The sequence below is a fragment of the Capricornis sumatraensis genome, chromosome 19 (assembly GCF_032405125.1).
Source record: "Capricornis sumatraensis isolate serow.1 chromosome 19, serow.2, whole genome shotgun sequence".
Classification (NCBI taxonomy): domain Eukaryota; kingdom Metazoa; phylum Chordata; class Mammalia; order Artiodactyla; family Bovidae; genus Capricornis; species Capricornis sumatraensis.
The window spans coordinates 24,874,803-24,890,944 of record NC_091087.1 but is presented as its reverse complement, the minus strand read 5'-3'; the positions used below and the strand labels follow the sequence as shown (position 1 = coordinate 24,890,944).

General features: G+C 49.6%; 1 protein-coding gene across 7 annotated transcripts in view; it reads left to right on the top strand.

The window, feature by feature from the left end:
* Positions 1–16,142, top strand: part of NTRK3 (neurotrophic receptor tyrosine kinase 3) — a 414,880-nt gene that overhangs the window by 66,072 nt on the left and 332,666 nt on the right. For all 7 annotated transcript variants that reach the window (XM_068990813.1, XM_068990812.1, XM_068990811.1 and 4 more), the window contains exons 2-3: positions 11,770–11,844; positions 12,352–12,423. In XM_068990813.1, coding sequence (XP_068846914.1) covers positions 11,770–11,844; positions 12,352–12,423 — 147 coding nt within the window. The remainder of the gene's footprint in view (positions 1–11,769; positions 11,845–12,351; positions 12,424–16,142) is intronic.

Below are 16,142 nucleotides of genomic sequence, written 5' to 3'. Positions count from 1 at the left end.
CTTGGATGTGTTTATATGCTGATGGAAAAATCTAAGAGGGGGAGAGTGAGGGGACTGGGATGAGAAGGAGAAACATGGAATGAGCCCTGGATTAGTGGATGCGGGCAGGGGAAGGCCCACAGAGGAGCTGGTAGAGGGCTATCCATTTCAGCGCCGCTGTTGATCACTTTGAGGTTCAGCCATTCATTCAGATGTCACTGAGCTTTTGCATGGCACTGGGAACACAAGCTTTCAGAAAACTCATATTCTGGTGAAGACCATAGTCACGTGGGGAAGGGAAGGATGGAGAAGATGTGCTTAGGCACTAAGAGCATTTCCACCTCATCTGCTCCAATGTCTAGTGAGAGGAGGTCCTGCCCACTGCCCCACTCCTGACCCTGATGGTGGGCAGTAGACCAGAGATCTCTCCTGGAGGCGGGGGGGGTCCGGTCCAGGTCTGGTCCTGAGATCTCTGGGATCACCCCGTCTCTGGGCTCTGCAGTGATTCCCCAAGTTGCCTGTCCGCATTTGGGATGTTGAATCATGTGCCCTGGGCCACATTCTTCTTCAGAGATCAAGCTCAGGGTTTCTGCCGGTTCAGCTGCTGAGCAGGGCCCAGGGAGAGGACCGTGGAGGTGCCGTGCCTGGAACACCTCTGGCGTGAGTTAGGGCATCTAGGTGGCTACTTAGCACCAATCTGGATGACACCCTGAGTATGTACTTACCCTGGGGCAGCATTTGAGATTCTGGAGGTAAGGGAGCTGGGAGTAAGACAGATAGGAGCTCTGTTCTGATGCATTATAGTTCTAGGGACACGACAAACACGTAATCAAATAATCAAATAAGACAATTACAGATGGTTATTAAGGGCTGTGAAGGACATAAACAGGGGCTTGCGCCAGAGAGCAGCTGGCAGGGAAGGGAGGGTGGGCTCGCAGAGGAGTCAGCTGGCTTCTCCGAGAAGGTGACCTTGGAGGGGAGGCCTGAGAGATTAGAAGGAGTCAGGGAAGAGTGTTTCCTGGAAGTTCTGATCAGGAATTAGCCTGGTAGGTTTAAAGAACAGAAGGCACGTCCCTGTGGCCGGGGCTTGGAAAACCAGGGGGTGTGTTCAGGGAGGGAACCATGGACGCAGCTGGCGATCAGCTTGTGGGCCACGACGGCCTGGGTTTTGGATTTTATTTTAAGGAGCAAAGGAAGCAGTTGGAGGGTTATAAGCAGGAAAGAGGAGGATTGCACTGGAGGAGAGTCTGTTGGGGGAGGGTGAAAGCTGGGAGGCCAGCTCAGAGGTGGTGGCCCCTTGCAGTTATAGGCGGTGGCTCCCTGGCATGTGGATGTGAGGGCAGCAGTGGACATGGGGAGAAGCAGACAGACTGGCGAGGGGCAGGCCAGTCTGGTCACAGGCTGGGACCTGTGCAGGGCAGCCTGGGCTCCCCAGTAAGCTGGTTGAGCCCCCAGATGCATGCCTTTGACTGTTCCTCCATTAGGAGACACCGCATTTCAGCAGGTAGAAAGCATAGGTGTGCACACAAGCAGCCCCCGTTCCTGGCATGAGTCTCAGAGTGGATCAGGAAGCCGGCACAGATGCTGTCGCCTTCCATCTGTTCACCACATGACCTGAGTGTTCCTTTCTGTGGTCCCGGGGGTGCCTGCGACGTGGGGCTGGTTCACCATGGTCCTTGGTGGGCAGCTGCTTGTAGAGCTGGTGTGCTCATGTGCTGGCATGCTGGGGCTGCCAGCCCAGGAAGGCTCCCCAGGCGTCTGTCAAGGGAGGAGAGCTGAGTGACTTGGCTGGTGCGATCCGAGGCAGTTCTTCCCCAGTCCTCTGGTGCTTGAGCTCCACGGGGCTATCGCTCCAGACGGTTTGTTTATAATGCTAAACATATCAGATAATTGAAGGCTAATGCTTCTGTCTGGATCACTAGACATAATAGGCCTGGATAACAAATCAATTTTCTCCTTGCCCTACAAGGTTGGGAAGTCGAACATCCAGCGTATTCTTGGTGTGTGTGCATGGGTGTGCATGTGTGTGTGAGTGCGTGTATGTGCACATTCATGCATCTGTGTGCTCTAACACTGACTTATTAGAAAATGAGATTCCAAGCTAGTTTCCCCAGGTACCCAACTCGATACTTGAATTTGGGCCACCATTTTAGATTCAAGTGAGAAGGTGATGGGAGCCCCATGTCTTACAGGAAGCAGGGACATCTGAAGGTGAAAGGATGGGAGGTCTGTCCAGCCTTGATATCTGAAACTCCTGTGTTCTTGGAGGACTCAGTACTCATATAAAAATCATCTGAGAAACGCCAGTTTCAGCTACCTCCTGCCAGGATACACCTCCAAGAATGGCAATAGGAACATGTGAATTATGAATTAACAAGAACACTTACTTATCTGGTTAGCTTGATCATCCAGAAAGGGTATGTGAAACGAAGTAAGAAAACAAAGGCAAATATCTATCTATCTCTGTGTGTGTGTGTGTGTGTGTGTGCACACACGTCTGTGCACGATTTTTTTCATATTCTCTTAAATTCTTATTCAGATTCTTACTACTCTGACATAAGGCACAGTGCCAAAGGCAGTCATAGAGTCAGCTCTGATTTGCACTAGTTCTGGGTGTCAGAGCTGAACGGAGGATGTGGGCATGGCCTCAGCTAATCCTCAGAGCACCCAGATTTCCTGTTAGGAGACTGAGGTCTGCAGAGGCTGGAGTTACTGGTCCTGAGGCATCCAGTTTCCAAATTCTGGATGTGGGTGTTGAGTGTCCACTGTTATTGTGTTTCTTCTTATTTATTTTTATTGAAGAAGGACAGGGAAGCCTGGCTTGCTGCAGTCCATGGGTCACAGAGAGTCGGACACAACTGAGCGACTGAACGACAACAGTTGATTTACAGTGTTGGTAATTCCTGTTGTATGGCAAAGTGACTCAATTACATATACATACAAATAATATGTCATGCACATAATATGTTAGATATGTAGATAAACGGGCTTGCCTAGTGGCTCAGATGGTGAAGAATCGGCCTGCCGTGCAGGAGACCCAGATTCAATCCCTGGGTCAGGAAGATCCCCTGGAAAAGGAAATGGCAACCCACTCCAGTACTCAGTATTCTTGCCTGGAGAATTCCATGGACAGAGAAGGCTGGTGGGCTACAGTGCATGGAGTCGCAAAGAGCTGGACACCACTGAGCAACTAACCTAGTAAAGTAATGCTCAAATTCTCCAAGCCAGGCTTCAGCAATACGTGAACCGTGAACTTCCTGATGTTCAAGCTGGATTTAGAAAAGGCAAAGGAACCAGAGATCAAATTGCCAACATCTGCTGGATCATGGAAAAAGCAAGAGAGTTCCTGAAAAACATCTATTTCTGCTTTATTGACTATGCCAAAGCCTTTGACTGTGTGGATCACAATAAACTGTGGAAAATTCTGAAAGAGATGGGAATACCAGACCACCTGACCTGCCTCTTGAGAAACCTGTATGCAGGTCAGGAAGCAACAGTTAGAACTGGACATGAAACAACAGACTGGTTCCAAATAGGAAAAGGAGTAACATCAAGGCTGTATATTGCCACCCTGCTTGTTTAACTTCTATGCAGAGTACATCATGAGAAATGCTGGGCTGGAGGAAGCCCGGGCTGGAGGAAGCCCAAGCTGGAATCAAGATTAATGGGAGAAATATCAATAATCTCAGATATGCAGATGACACCACCCTTATGGCAGAAAGTGAAGAGGAACTAAAGAGCTTCTTGATGAAAGTGAAAGAAGAGAATGAAAAAGTTGGGTTAAAGCTCAACATTCAGAAAACTAGGATCATGGCATCTGGTCTCATCACTTCATGGCAAATAGATAGGGAAACAGTGGAAACAGTGGCTGACTTTATTTTTATGGGCTCCAAAATCACTGCAGATGGTGATTGCAGCCATGAAATTAAAAGACGCTTACTCTTTGGAAGGAAATTTTTGACCAACCTAGACAGAACATTAAAAAGCAGAGACATTACTTTGTCAACAAAAGTCTGTCTAGTCCAGGCTATGGTTTTTCCAGTGGTCATGTATGGATGTGAGAGTTGGACTATAAAGAAAGCTGAGTGCTGAAGAATTGATGCTTTTGAACTGTGGTGTTGGAGAAGACTCTTGAGAGTCCCTTGGACTGCAAGGAGATCCAACCAGTCCATCCTAAAGGAGATCAGTCCTGGGTGTTCATTGGAAGGACTGATGTTGAAACTGAAACTCCAGTACTTTGGCCACCTGATGCGAAGAGCTGACTCATTTGAAAAGACCCTGATGCTGGGAAAGTTTGAGGGCAGGAGGAGAAGGGGACGACAGAGGATGAGATGGTTGGATGGCATCACCGACTCAGTGGACATGGGTTTGGGTGGACTCCAGGTGTTGGTGATGGACAGGGAGGCCTGGTGTGCTGCGGTTCATGTGGTCACAAAGAGTTGGACACGACTGAGCAACTGAACTGAACTGAGCAACTAACCCACACCCCACCCCATACACATATTATCTATTCCTTTTAAAATAGTTTATTTTTCCATTATGGTTTATCATAGATTCATTTTTTTAATTGGAAGATAATTGCTGTGCAATGTTTTGTTAGTTTGTGTTGTGTAACAATGTGAATTGTTCTATGTACACATACATCCCCTCCCTCTGAGCCCAAGTCACTCAGCACCCAGCTGAGCTCAGGGTGTCCACTCTTGATCTCTGTTCTCCAGTGGACTGCAGGGCAGCATGTTAGAAGGGCCCTGGGGTCACAGCTTGATAGCAAAGAAGAGCCAGAAAATCTTTAAAAAATGGAAGCAGTAGCCCTTAGAATTCAGGCATCATTCCAGGATAGAATCGTTTTGGGCAGGGATACAGGTTCTACCTACTTCAAGAGCCTCTGAGCCTAGCTCAGACGGACAGGTAAGTTGATCGCAATGATCCAGGATCTTCAAGAAAATGTTCTAAGTCATGTTCTGTCTGTTTTGTTGCTGTTTAGTCGCTGTCGTATCTGACTCTTTTGCGACCCCATGGACTCCAAAGACTGTCAGCTCCACATATGTCCCCTCCTCCTTGAACCTCCCTCTCACCCCTCTGAAAAGTGAGAGTGTTAATCACTCTGCTGCTGCTGCTAAGTCGCTTCAGTCGTGTCCGACTCTGTGCGACCCCATAGATGGCAGCCCACCAGGTTCCACCATCCATGGGATTTTCCAGGCAAGAGTACTGGAGTGGGTTGCCATTTCCTCCTCCAGGGGATCTTCCCCACCCAGGGACCGAATCTGGGTCTCCCACATTGCAGGCTGATTCTTCACCCCTCTAGGCCATTACAGGATACCGAGCTGAGCCCCCTGTGTTATACAGCAGCTTCCTACTAGCACTTCGAAGGCCTCTTCATTGCATGGGAATATGAAATGTTCCATGCAGAGAGTCACGTCAGTGGCCTGTCCCTGCCCCCTTGTCACTGCCCTTTCCTTATGCCACAGAATCATGACACTCTGCTGACGTTCTGCCAGGAGCCAATGTGCAACATTTTTCCAGGGAGAGGAAGGAAGGAACGGAGGTTTAGTTCAGGACAGCACTGAGCTCCAGAGCCAGAGCTGAGCTCAGTGTTACAGCTCAGAAAACTTCCATAAGGTCTCGGTGGGGGGCCCTTGGTCAAAGCACATGCTCCTTCCAAGTAGACTTGGGAAGGATGGAGTCACTCCCAGTGGCTCAGCGAGCATTTATTCCTGGAGATAAACCCAAGCCACAGCTGCTTTGAACCCCTGTAGGGATGAGTCAGAACACAAGTGAAATGCTAATTAACATGTGTGTGCACGGGTGCGTGCATGCCAAGTCCATCCAGTCGTGTCCAACCCTTTTGCAACCCCATGGACTGTGGCCCGCCAACCTCCTCTGCTCATGGCATTCTCCAGGCAAGAATGCTGGAGGGGGTTGCCATGCCCTCCGCTAGGGGGTCTTACCAACGCAGGGATTGAACCCGCATCTCTTAGGTCTCCTGCATTGGCAGGTGCGTTCTTTACCACTAGCCCCCCCCGCTAATTAATTAAGCCCCTGTTAATTAATATATTCATAGCAAATATATTAATCCTTTGCATTAGAATTCATCCAATTGTGCTTTCGTACCATTATTTCTTCCTCCTTCTGTTTGGCTAGGGCCAATATGGAAATGAATTGGCAATCTCCAAGCACATAAAAACTAGACGGTGCAGACTGTGGTCTTTATTTTAATTAAAAAATATGCCATGTGGATATGTTTAAGAGTTGTTTGTATCTCCAGTATTTAAAAGTTAAAGGCAGAAAACTCTAGAACACTGCAACATTCAAATCCATCCAACAGCGGAGGACTAAGCTGGTTGTGGATGCTCATGAGAGGTGCAAGGCACCGTGTACCTGGCAGAGGTCTCCTCCTCACCTGGCTACCCAGAAAGATAAGGACTGCCTGGTGGGACAAAGGAGCATCCTGCCTTTCTTTAGATGCAGCGGGCCCAGTATTTCCTCATCTTCCCAAGCGTTTCTCTCTGCTCTCTGCTGTCAGATGGCTGTTATTTTCCCCTGTGATCCCTCACTGCCATTAATGAGGTGTTCTTCATAACCAAATTTTCCAGATAACAAAATTTAAATACAGAACCTCTGCATGTTCAACCTCCTCCCTGGATGTTTCTTCTTTTCCCTAAGATGCATTACACACCTCCTTAACTTTTGAAGCAAAGTAGATGAAAACACGGGGCTTCCCTGGTGGCTCAGTGGTAAAGGGTCTTAAATAGAAGCGTTCTGTAATAAAGCAATGTTTCCCATCCTGAATACTGTGGACATTTGGGGCAGATGATTCCTTGCTGTGGGGATGCTGCCTGGTGGATGATGGAATGTTTAGAAGCATCACTGTGGATGCCCGTGTCACTGCCTGACCCCAGTGTGACCCTCAAAAATGTCCCCTGGTGTGCGTGCTCCATCGCTTCAGTCTTGTCTGATTCTTGGAGGCTCTATGGACTGTAGCATCAGGATCCTCTGTCCATGGGATTCTCCAGGCAAGAATGCTGGAGTGGGTTGCCATGCCCTCCTCCAGGGGATCTTTCTGACCCAGGAATCAAACCTGGATCTCCTGCATTGCAGGCAGATTCTTTACTGCTGAGCCATAGGGAAGCCCCCAAAATGTCTCCAAGCATTGCCAAATGACCTCTGGGAGCAAAATTGCCTCTAGTTGGGAACCGCTGAATTCAAGAGACTAAAGTGGAGGGAATTAGAGTAGGGATGGGAGCCCGGAGTCACACTCAGGGGAGGCTGCAAGTCTTTGCGGGGCAGCCTGAGCAGACGATGCGGGATCTGGGCTCCTGCTGACCTGTGTTCTTGGTACCGCTCTGATTTCTCGAGCCTTCCACTGCGGTGCCAGGCGAGTGCAAGGCTGCTGCTCGGATGGGCTGGTGCAGCCTGTCATCCTGGGAGAGGGAGACCAGTGACTGCCCTGCTGGACAGGGCTCAAGGGCTTAACCTTCCTTGAAAAACATGGTCATTCTTGTTGTTTAGATGGTAAGTTGTGTCCCACTCTTTTTGTGACCCCATGGACTGTAGCCTACCAGGCTCCTCTGTCCATGGGATTCTCCAGGCACTCCCTGGAGTGGGTTGCCATTTCCTTCACCAGGGGATCTTCCCAGATCAGGGATAGAACCCGAGTCTCCTGCATTGGCAGGTGGATTCTTTACCACCGAGCTACCTGGGAAGCCCTCCATCATTTGTGATTGCTTTCCAGATGACAGAATCCATGCGCCATGCAAACAGCCTGGACAACCCAGAAAAGCACACCAAAAGAAGTCATGTGTAATTGTACTGGGCCAAGGGAACCACTGTTTACTACAGACCAAAGCAAGGCAGACCTCTCTCAGACTTGGTCTTATTTATTTATTATATTTTTAGAACCTGCCTTTTCCACTTAAACTCACGGTCTCTGCATTAGCACAAAGCAGCGAGCAGAGTTACGAGCCCTGGGGCTGGTACCAAGTGGTGAGTCACTGGGAAAGCTTGGCAGGCTCCCTGCCCGTGTCAACGCCAAACGTCAGGCTGCACCTTCGCGGTTCTGCTCTTCCCTGAGAGCCCGCTCGGCGCTGCCGTCTGTGCATCCTCTGACGCTGTTTATAATTTCGGCTCGAACAGTTTTCCTGGAGGTCATGAATGACAGGTTTACTGCCCCTCCACCCTTCTGCCACTCGGAGTTTTTATCAACGATGGCTGAGAAATGACAACTTCCAGCAGAACCAGGCTGCCCTTTGAGCATGAAAACTGAGAGAAGACTGCTTGGCCTCTACAGAAGTGAAAAGAATGAAAATGTTAGCTGCTTAGCTGTGTCCATATCTTTGTGACCCCATGGACTGTAACCCCCCAAAGGCTCCTCTGTCCATGGGATTTTCCAGGCAAGAATACTGGAATGGGTAGTCATTCCCTTCTCCAGGGGATCTTCCCAGCCCAGGGATCAAACCCAGGTCTCCTCTGCAGGCTGATTAGTTATGATCTGAGCCATCAGGGAAGCCCAGCCTCTACAAAGCCTGAGGTTAAAAATAATCATCACAGTGGGTACTCCCTGAGGACTTACTCTGACCCCAGCTGCTGTAACGGCTTTTTAATGTAACGTGCAATCCTTACGTCCTTCTTATGCTGGAGGTATTCTATTATTCCCATTTGACAGATGAAGAAACTGAGGCACAGACAAGTGAAGAAACCTGGACAGGGTCTCATAGATCGAGGTAGCGATGGAGACAGGATCTGTATCCTGGCAGTCTGGCTCTAGGCAGGGGTCAGCAACCTTTTTCTATGAAAGGCCAGAAAATCAATATTTTAAGTGAGCTTCTGCAGCAATAACTCAACTCCATTTTTTCTGAGAAAAGTGGTCACAGACAAGAGTAAATGAGCAGATATGTACATGGAGATTTAAACTTCATATACTTTTCACATGTCACAAAATAAGATTCTATGTTAGATTTGAAAAAAAAATGTAAAAACTATTCTTATTTCTCAGGCTGTATGGAAATGGGTTGTGGGCTGGAGTTTGTAGTGGCTAACCCAGCTTTGGAGCACCAACTCCTAATCACACAGTTGCTATAAAAGTGCCGTTCCCTGATGTAGGAAAATTCAGACTCAAAAGAAGATACAAGGTGCTATATGATATAGACGAGAGAGCTCTGTGCACCCAGGACTTCAGCCATCATCCTGCTGTGTCTGTGAGCGCCTCTGCCGGGGAAGGGTCATTTGTGGGCATAAGGACAGGAAGGCTGAGAGAAGTCAAGTATTCGACTGCAATAATGATTGACAACTCAGCCATAATAAAAACACATTTCTGAAATTCTAATGTGGGCTCAGAAAACTGATTTCATTTATTTAAACAACTTGATCGACAGCTGCTTGTTGGGAGCTTGTGTGAAGCTGGGCTCCCATGAATGAAGACCCGTCGGCAGGAACACTGCAATATGTTAACACTTGGTGGCTTACATGGACTGAGTGGATACCACGGGTGGGGGTGGGGCTGGCACAGGTCCTTCTGCCCCCTCTGAACTTCCTTCTCAGCTGACATGGAGCCGGGGTCCCTGCCCTGGCGAACCCAGACCAAACAAACTGTCCTGGGGCCATGCGGCTTCCAGGGGAGAAGGCTTTGGAGAAGGAATTCAGTACCGACCTGGCCACCTGGCCCATGTCCCCAGCAGATGCTAATGTGTCTGGCTGCTTAGCAGGGGCTCCGAGAGAATGTGGTACAAAAAGGGCTCTTGGCATACCTTGTCGCTGCGCGGCTCTGAAATGCTTCCAGAGGCCCTGGCCGCTGCCTCCCTGCGGCCTTCCTGGCTCTGGTCCCACCTGATGGCAGATGGCAGAACCACAGGTGAGGTGGGGCCTGGGCGGGGATGTCTGGGGAAGGTGGCTGTCTTTCCCGTGCCCCGGGTACCACTGTCCCAGGGCGAGCTGTCATGTCTTCCCCCTCCTCTCCAAGAGGAGGCTTAGACTTTGGGGGCACTGATGGGAGAGTCAGAGCCCAGGAGGGCAGCAGGAGGCCTTTTCCTGTGGCCCCTGGAGCTCCTTGGGGTGGTGGGGGTGTATGAATGGCCCCCTCTCAGATGACTTTGGAGCTGGAAAGGACCTTGGCAATCAGTAGTCTAATGCAGAGGCCCCTAACCTCCGGGATCTAAAGCCTGATGATCTGAGGTAGAGCTGATGTAATAATAATAGAAATAAAATGCACAATAAACGTAATACACTTGAATCATCCCCCAACCACCCACCCTCTCCAGTCGGTAGGAAAATTGTCTTCCACAAAACCAGTCCCTGGGGCCAAAAATGGTTGAGGACTGTTTGTCTAATGGTTCTCAACCTGGACCCCAAAGCAGTAATGTAGGATGTTTGTCCCTGGTGTTTTCTCTCTCTCTCTCTCTCTCTCTCTCTATATATATATATATATATATATATATATATATATATATATATATATATATATACACACCAAACAAAGGAAATCAAATCCATACCCATGACGAGCCCTTCCATGCTAACAGTACTTTCGAGAATTCCTTTGCTTTGTGCTGGAATTTATCTGCTGGATGAGTCAGTGCTGGTTTATGCCCGTTGATAAAAAAAAACTCTGGTTAACAGTGATTTATATCTTGGATTAGTAAATCTGAGAAGATGAATTCATTGTTGCTTAATAAGTGTGTGTGCTTGCTTGATGCATGTTTAGGGAGCTAAGCATGAAGTCTCTCGGGAGAAAGCTCTAGAAGAAGATCTTTGTAAAGAGATGGGGGAGAATCTGCTGATCTGGTGTAACTATCTCCCCTTACAAATGAGGACACCAGAGGCCCAGGGTGTTGAGAGCTCATGCTCAAAGCCACGGCTGCTAAAGTCCCAGAGATAAAGCTGGAATCCGGCTCCTCAAATGCCAGCCTCCTGTTCTTTCTGTGACACCCAGGCCTTTGGTCATGCCTCCTTTGTGGAGGTGGTTATGCCATATGAAGCCACTGACGTCCTTGAACTCCAGATGAATTGGGTCATGGTAACCAAAGGGGGCTTCCCTGGTGGCTCAGATGGTAAAGAATCTGCCTGCAATGCAAGAGACTCAGATTTAACCCCTGTGTCGGAAAGATCCCCTGGAGAAGGGAATGCTACCCACTCTGGTATTCTTGCCTGGAGAATTCCATGGATAGTGGAGCCTGGCGAGTTACGGTACATGGGGTCGCAAAGAGTCAGACACGACTGAGTGACTAACTTTCACTCTCACCCAAAGGGGGTCATCGGTGTCTGGCCCTTAGGGGACCCTGAGGTGGTGTGTGTTCCTTCTGGGCTTTTCCACTGAAAAGCCATGTTCACGAGCAAGCTGCCCCCAACCCCTTTTAAAAAATCACTTCATTTGTATTGTTTCTGTGGGCAGGAATGTAGAAAATGAGCCTGTTCTTAAAAAAAAAAAAAAAAAATTCCTAGAAGTTAAAAAGAACTAAAAGAGAATGAAAAGAAACTGAATTAGGAAGACCTGCAGGGAGATTGAATCTCAAGAATGTAAAGAGTAGTCTTTCTAGAGCCCAGGGGATGTGAGGGCATTCAACACTATCCATGGGCTCAGAACTTGGGATCCCCCAGCAAGCCCATCAGCCAGGTTATGTGTGTGGCCCCATGCAGAGAGAGAATGAAGCAGGCTCAGAGATCACTGGGGAGTTGGTGGAGAGCCTGGCTTACGGGTGGCTGCTCCAGGATTTAAGCCCAGGTCTCTGGCACTAAAGCCAGCATCTTTCTGGTGATCCCTCTCCTGACCTGAACCTTGCCTTTCCTCCCTCCCTGCAGACACATAGAGAACTGGCGCGGTCTGCACACTCTCAACGCTGTGGACATGGAGCTCTATACTGGCCTCCAAAAGCTGTGAGTGCACCAGCTCCCGGTGTGGGTAGGGGCAGGGGCCAGCCCATACGTAGTCCAGGCTTCAAGATACAACCTGAACCCACGTCCCCTGGGTTAGTGCTTCCCTCAGTCCCGTGCTGGACTGATGGTCCCCAAGGAGCAAGGATATTCCCAGTCACCTCCTTTGGATTCAGTGCGAGTGACTGCGGGGGAATTGGGGTGGGGAAAGGGAGAAGGCTGCAGTTGCTAGAGTTGCTGGACCAGAGTCTTATTCACTTGCCAGGATGGGCACATTTCTCACCCTCACCCATGTCCCAGTGGGATGTAAGCCCAGATCCTGCCCACTGGTCCTGTGGTCCTGTCCCTCAACTGGGCCACAAGTGATGACTGGTGATGAGGAAATGCATTCAGTTTACAGAGGCATCTGTCGTCCAGTCTTGGCCTCACTGGCTGTCGGCCTCGGCCCAGAGCAGAGCTGTATCTCTGCCCTGTAGGCTCTGCTGACCCTCTTCTCCTCTCTCTCTTCAGGACCATCAAGAACTCAGGACTTCGGAGCATCCAGCCCAGAGCCTTCGCCAAGAACCCCCACTTGCGTTATATGTGAGTAGAGCTGGGTCTGGGCCGCAGGGAGTCGGTGGGTGGGTGGATGGGGGCAGGCATACGGCAGGGAGAGAGAGTCCTGGGAGGTGAAGCCCGAGGCCTGAGATCTGGACCTGGCTTCGCTAGTGTGTGTCCTGCAGCAAGTCCCATCGCTTCTCTGGGCCTCAGAGTTTTGCCCCTTAAGGTGAGGGTTTTGGGTTTGATGATCTCTGAGGTTCCTACTGGAAGGTAAAGCCTGAGACTAGGGGGTTGGTTTGTTCACTTTTTATGATGAAATTTGCAACTTAATGGAATGTAAATGAGAGGAAATTCCCCACATAAGTGTAGTGTGTGATGTGAATACTACTCTTCAGAGACCATTTGTAGGTCCGAAAGTGTGTGTGTGTGTACGGCGGCGGGGCGGGGGGGGGGGGGGGGGGGCGCGCAGTAGGGGGTTGGCTGAGAGAAAGCAGGGCCAGGCCAAGTGTCACGTCTAGATAGATCCTGAGTTCAGTGGCGAAGAGCTCTGAAAAGCAGAGACACCAGTATATAAAGCCATACAGCTTTGGGACGCGCTCGAGATGACCTGGGTCTGCTGGAATCCTGTCTGTCTGAACCTCTTCCTCCTGCCTCTCCCTGCCCACCACTGCCATGTGTGATGGTGGTGGGGCCTCCGCGGGCTCAGCTCTGCCTAGACCTGTGCAGATGGAATCTCACAAGCTTCGTGCTTCCTCTCTAAGCCTAGTTCTGGGCTGAAGGCTCTGGGGTTTGATGGGAGGACTGCCATTTCCTGGGGAGAGATGGGCTCGAAAGGAAACCTAGAGCCAGCAATTAGGGAAAGTGCCAACACACTGCACCCATGGGGGTCCTTGGTATTTGGTCAGGTCTTTGCAGATGGTGGCCATCCTGGACATCTATGGGGCACCAGCAGGGTGGAGTCTGCTGTATTTGGCCAGAAAATGGAGGAATGGTGTGCAGATGAATCTTTCCTCCGGCCACCTGAGAGTTGCTCTGGTGCAGGCACTTTGGACTTGGAGGGCATCTGGCTGCATAGGAATCTCACCAGAAGAGACAGAGCATCCGAGGGAAGTGGAGGGGAGGTGGAGGAAGAGAAAAGATCGTGGAGAATTGTGGTGGGTGGGTTGTTTCTCCTTTGGGGGTGTCCTGGCCTCACCCCTGGGCCTTTGCGTGTTTTTTCAAGCACCTAGTGAAAGCTTAGGGCTTCCCTGGTGGCTCAGCAGTAAAGAATCCACCTGCCAATGCAGGAGACACAGGAGATGCAGGTTCCATCCCTGGGCTGGGAATATCCCCTGGAGGAGAGCATGGCTACCTACTCCAGTATTCTTGCCTGGAGAATCCCGTGGATAGAGAAGCCTGGTGGGCTACAGATCACAGAGTTGCAACAGAGTCAGACACGACTGAATCGACTGAGCGTGAGTGAGGGCTTGATTAGTATTTTTATTTTTGAAATCAGTGATGGCCACCCCTGCTTTGTGCTGAGCTTTCTCTCCTCCCTTTGGACATGGCACACTGCAGGGCCATTACTCAGGGTCTTCTGTAGTAGCCATAGGGGACCGGGTCCCCCTCTATGCCCCACCACAGCTGTCTCAATTATTTGTTGCCCCCTTGCCCTAGTTGAGCCTCTGTGGTGGGATTCTCCTGATGTGTGTTCTTTGCAGAGGGTGTAGCTGGGGCCAGATGTTGCAGGTGTTTATTTTACAGGGGATTTGACTTTCCATGTAAACTGTCCCAGGGGACGAAGCTTTTGACCTCTGAGAAGTCTCCTTTTCATGCTAACTTATATGAGGGTCACAGAGCCAGATGCCCACAGAGGACCAATGGGGACACGTGTTGCCGCTTAGGGCCAGCCTGTAAACAGTTCTAGCAGACTGCTGCCGTAAGGAAGTGGGGCCTTGGGTTGCCAGATTTACTTTGGTTTTTTTTTTTTTTCCCCAAGAAGAGCTGGAGGTTTAGTGAAACCTCTCAAATTTTAAATACTGGCACTAAAAACAAAACCTTTCAACACCATGGGCCAGGCAGGATCACACTGTGGACAGATTGTGACATAGGGAATGCCAACTTGGGGGCCGGGGTCAGACTTGGGGGACAGAAGCTGCCCACACGGGAGAGACTCTGTCCTTTTAGATGGCAGTGGCTTGGTGCTCAGAACCTGCCTGCGCACCCATCACCTGCGGCTCTCCAGGCATTTGAGAGGGTTTTCAGACGTATCACATGTCCAAGGGCCACAGAGGTGGGGGGAGGCATGCAGCTTGGGTTCCAGGTGTCTCTGAAGTGGGTTGTACTAGAACTTGTCTGAATTACCCTTGAGATCCCTGAAGAGGGCTGTGACCCACCATCTCTTTTGAGATGATCCGGGTCTGCTGGCAGTGACAGGCTGGTGGGGCTTTGCAAGATTCCCCAAGGCTTTGGGGGCAGGAAGGGTGTCAATGGAATAGGTTCTGATGATACCAGTGAACCTGCCCATGACCTTGGGCCCCGTTTCCTCCTGGACACACTGGCCAGCTCTTGCCCAGGTGTTGTGGTTGGCTGCAAAAGGATCAAGAGTGAGATAGACAGGTCACCGTCAGTCCAACCCCGGTTTGGGCCTCTCTGCATATTAGGGATGAGCTGGCTGCTCAGATCCACGTGATAGGGTCAGCATCTGGCCCAGGGGCTGCTGGAGGAGGAGGCTGGGGGTCCCAGAGAGGAGAGTCAAGAGGTCCAGCCATGTGCACTGGCTTCATCGATGGGTTCACTTATTAACTTTTCCCATTTACAGAGACACATCCCACATCTCGACTGAGTGAATTTCCCGGCAGCTCCAGGACACTTTCTCCTGGCAAATGGGCAAGGTTTCTCTGCTCTCTCACAACATCTTCTATTTCTGTCCTCTAAGTGCATTTACAAGTTTTCAGGCCCCAGCTGAGCAATCACAAGATGGTCACTTACTCCAGCACTAATTGCCGAGCTCTGGCTTGGTGGCTTATTCCCCCCTTCTTCTGCCCTTTTTTTAGGGTGATGGCTAAGTCTTTTCTCCTCCCCTTCTGTGCACAGTAAGAAGCAGGAAGTGAAATCATTGCCTTCTGTACCGATGTCAAGTTATCCAAGTTGTTCTGATTGGTCCAGCTGCCCCACACCTCTAAGCTGCTGTCGCATTAGTCATAATACTCTCTCATGCCAGCAAATGAGCCAGCCTTATGAAGGCCAAATTGTCTGCCACAGAGAAGGCTGGAGACTAGGACTCTTCAAGGTTTATGAGTGACTGAGCATCTCTTTTTGACTGTGTCTGTCTTCTTTGTCTTTTATTGAGTGTGAAAAACTAAATACTGATTTATATACATTTGAGAGACTAGAATATTCTTGATCCTTATATATCCTTTCCTTGGTGAAAGATTTTGGATTCTGAATTTTTAAGGATAAGGATTTTCCAAATAGATCATTGGAACCACTATTTGCTCATCTGTAAAATAGGTGTAATGATGGTGCCTGTTCTAGTGATAGGATAGATAAAGATTTATGATAGGAGGCACATGCAGCACTTAGCCCAGTGCCAGTAAATAGTGTTTATAAATGCAAGCTGCTAATAGTGATGGAATTACTGTTATTACTGGGATGATGATCCTAGAATCAATGAGGAGAGATAATACGGCTTTGATGGCGATTATGACCACTGCTTTATTAAAGGAAAAGCTGGATTTCTGTCCTGTGTCTCTCTGGTGACTAGAAGACTCCAGTCTACA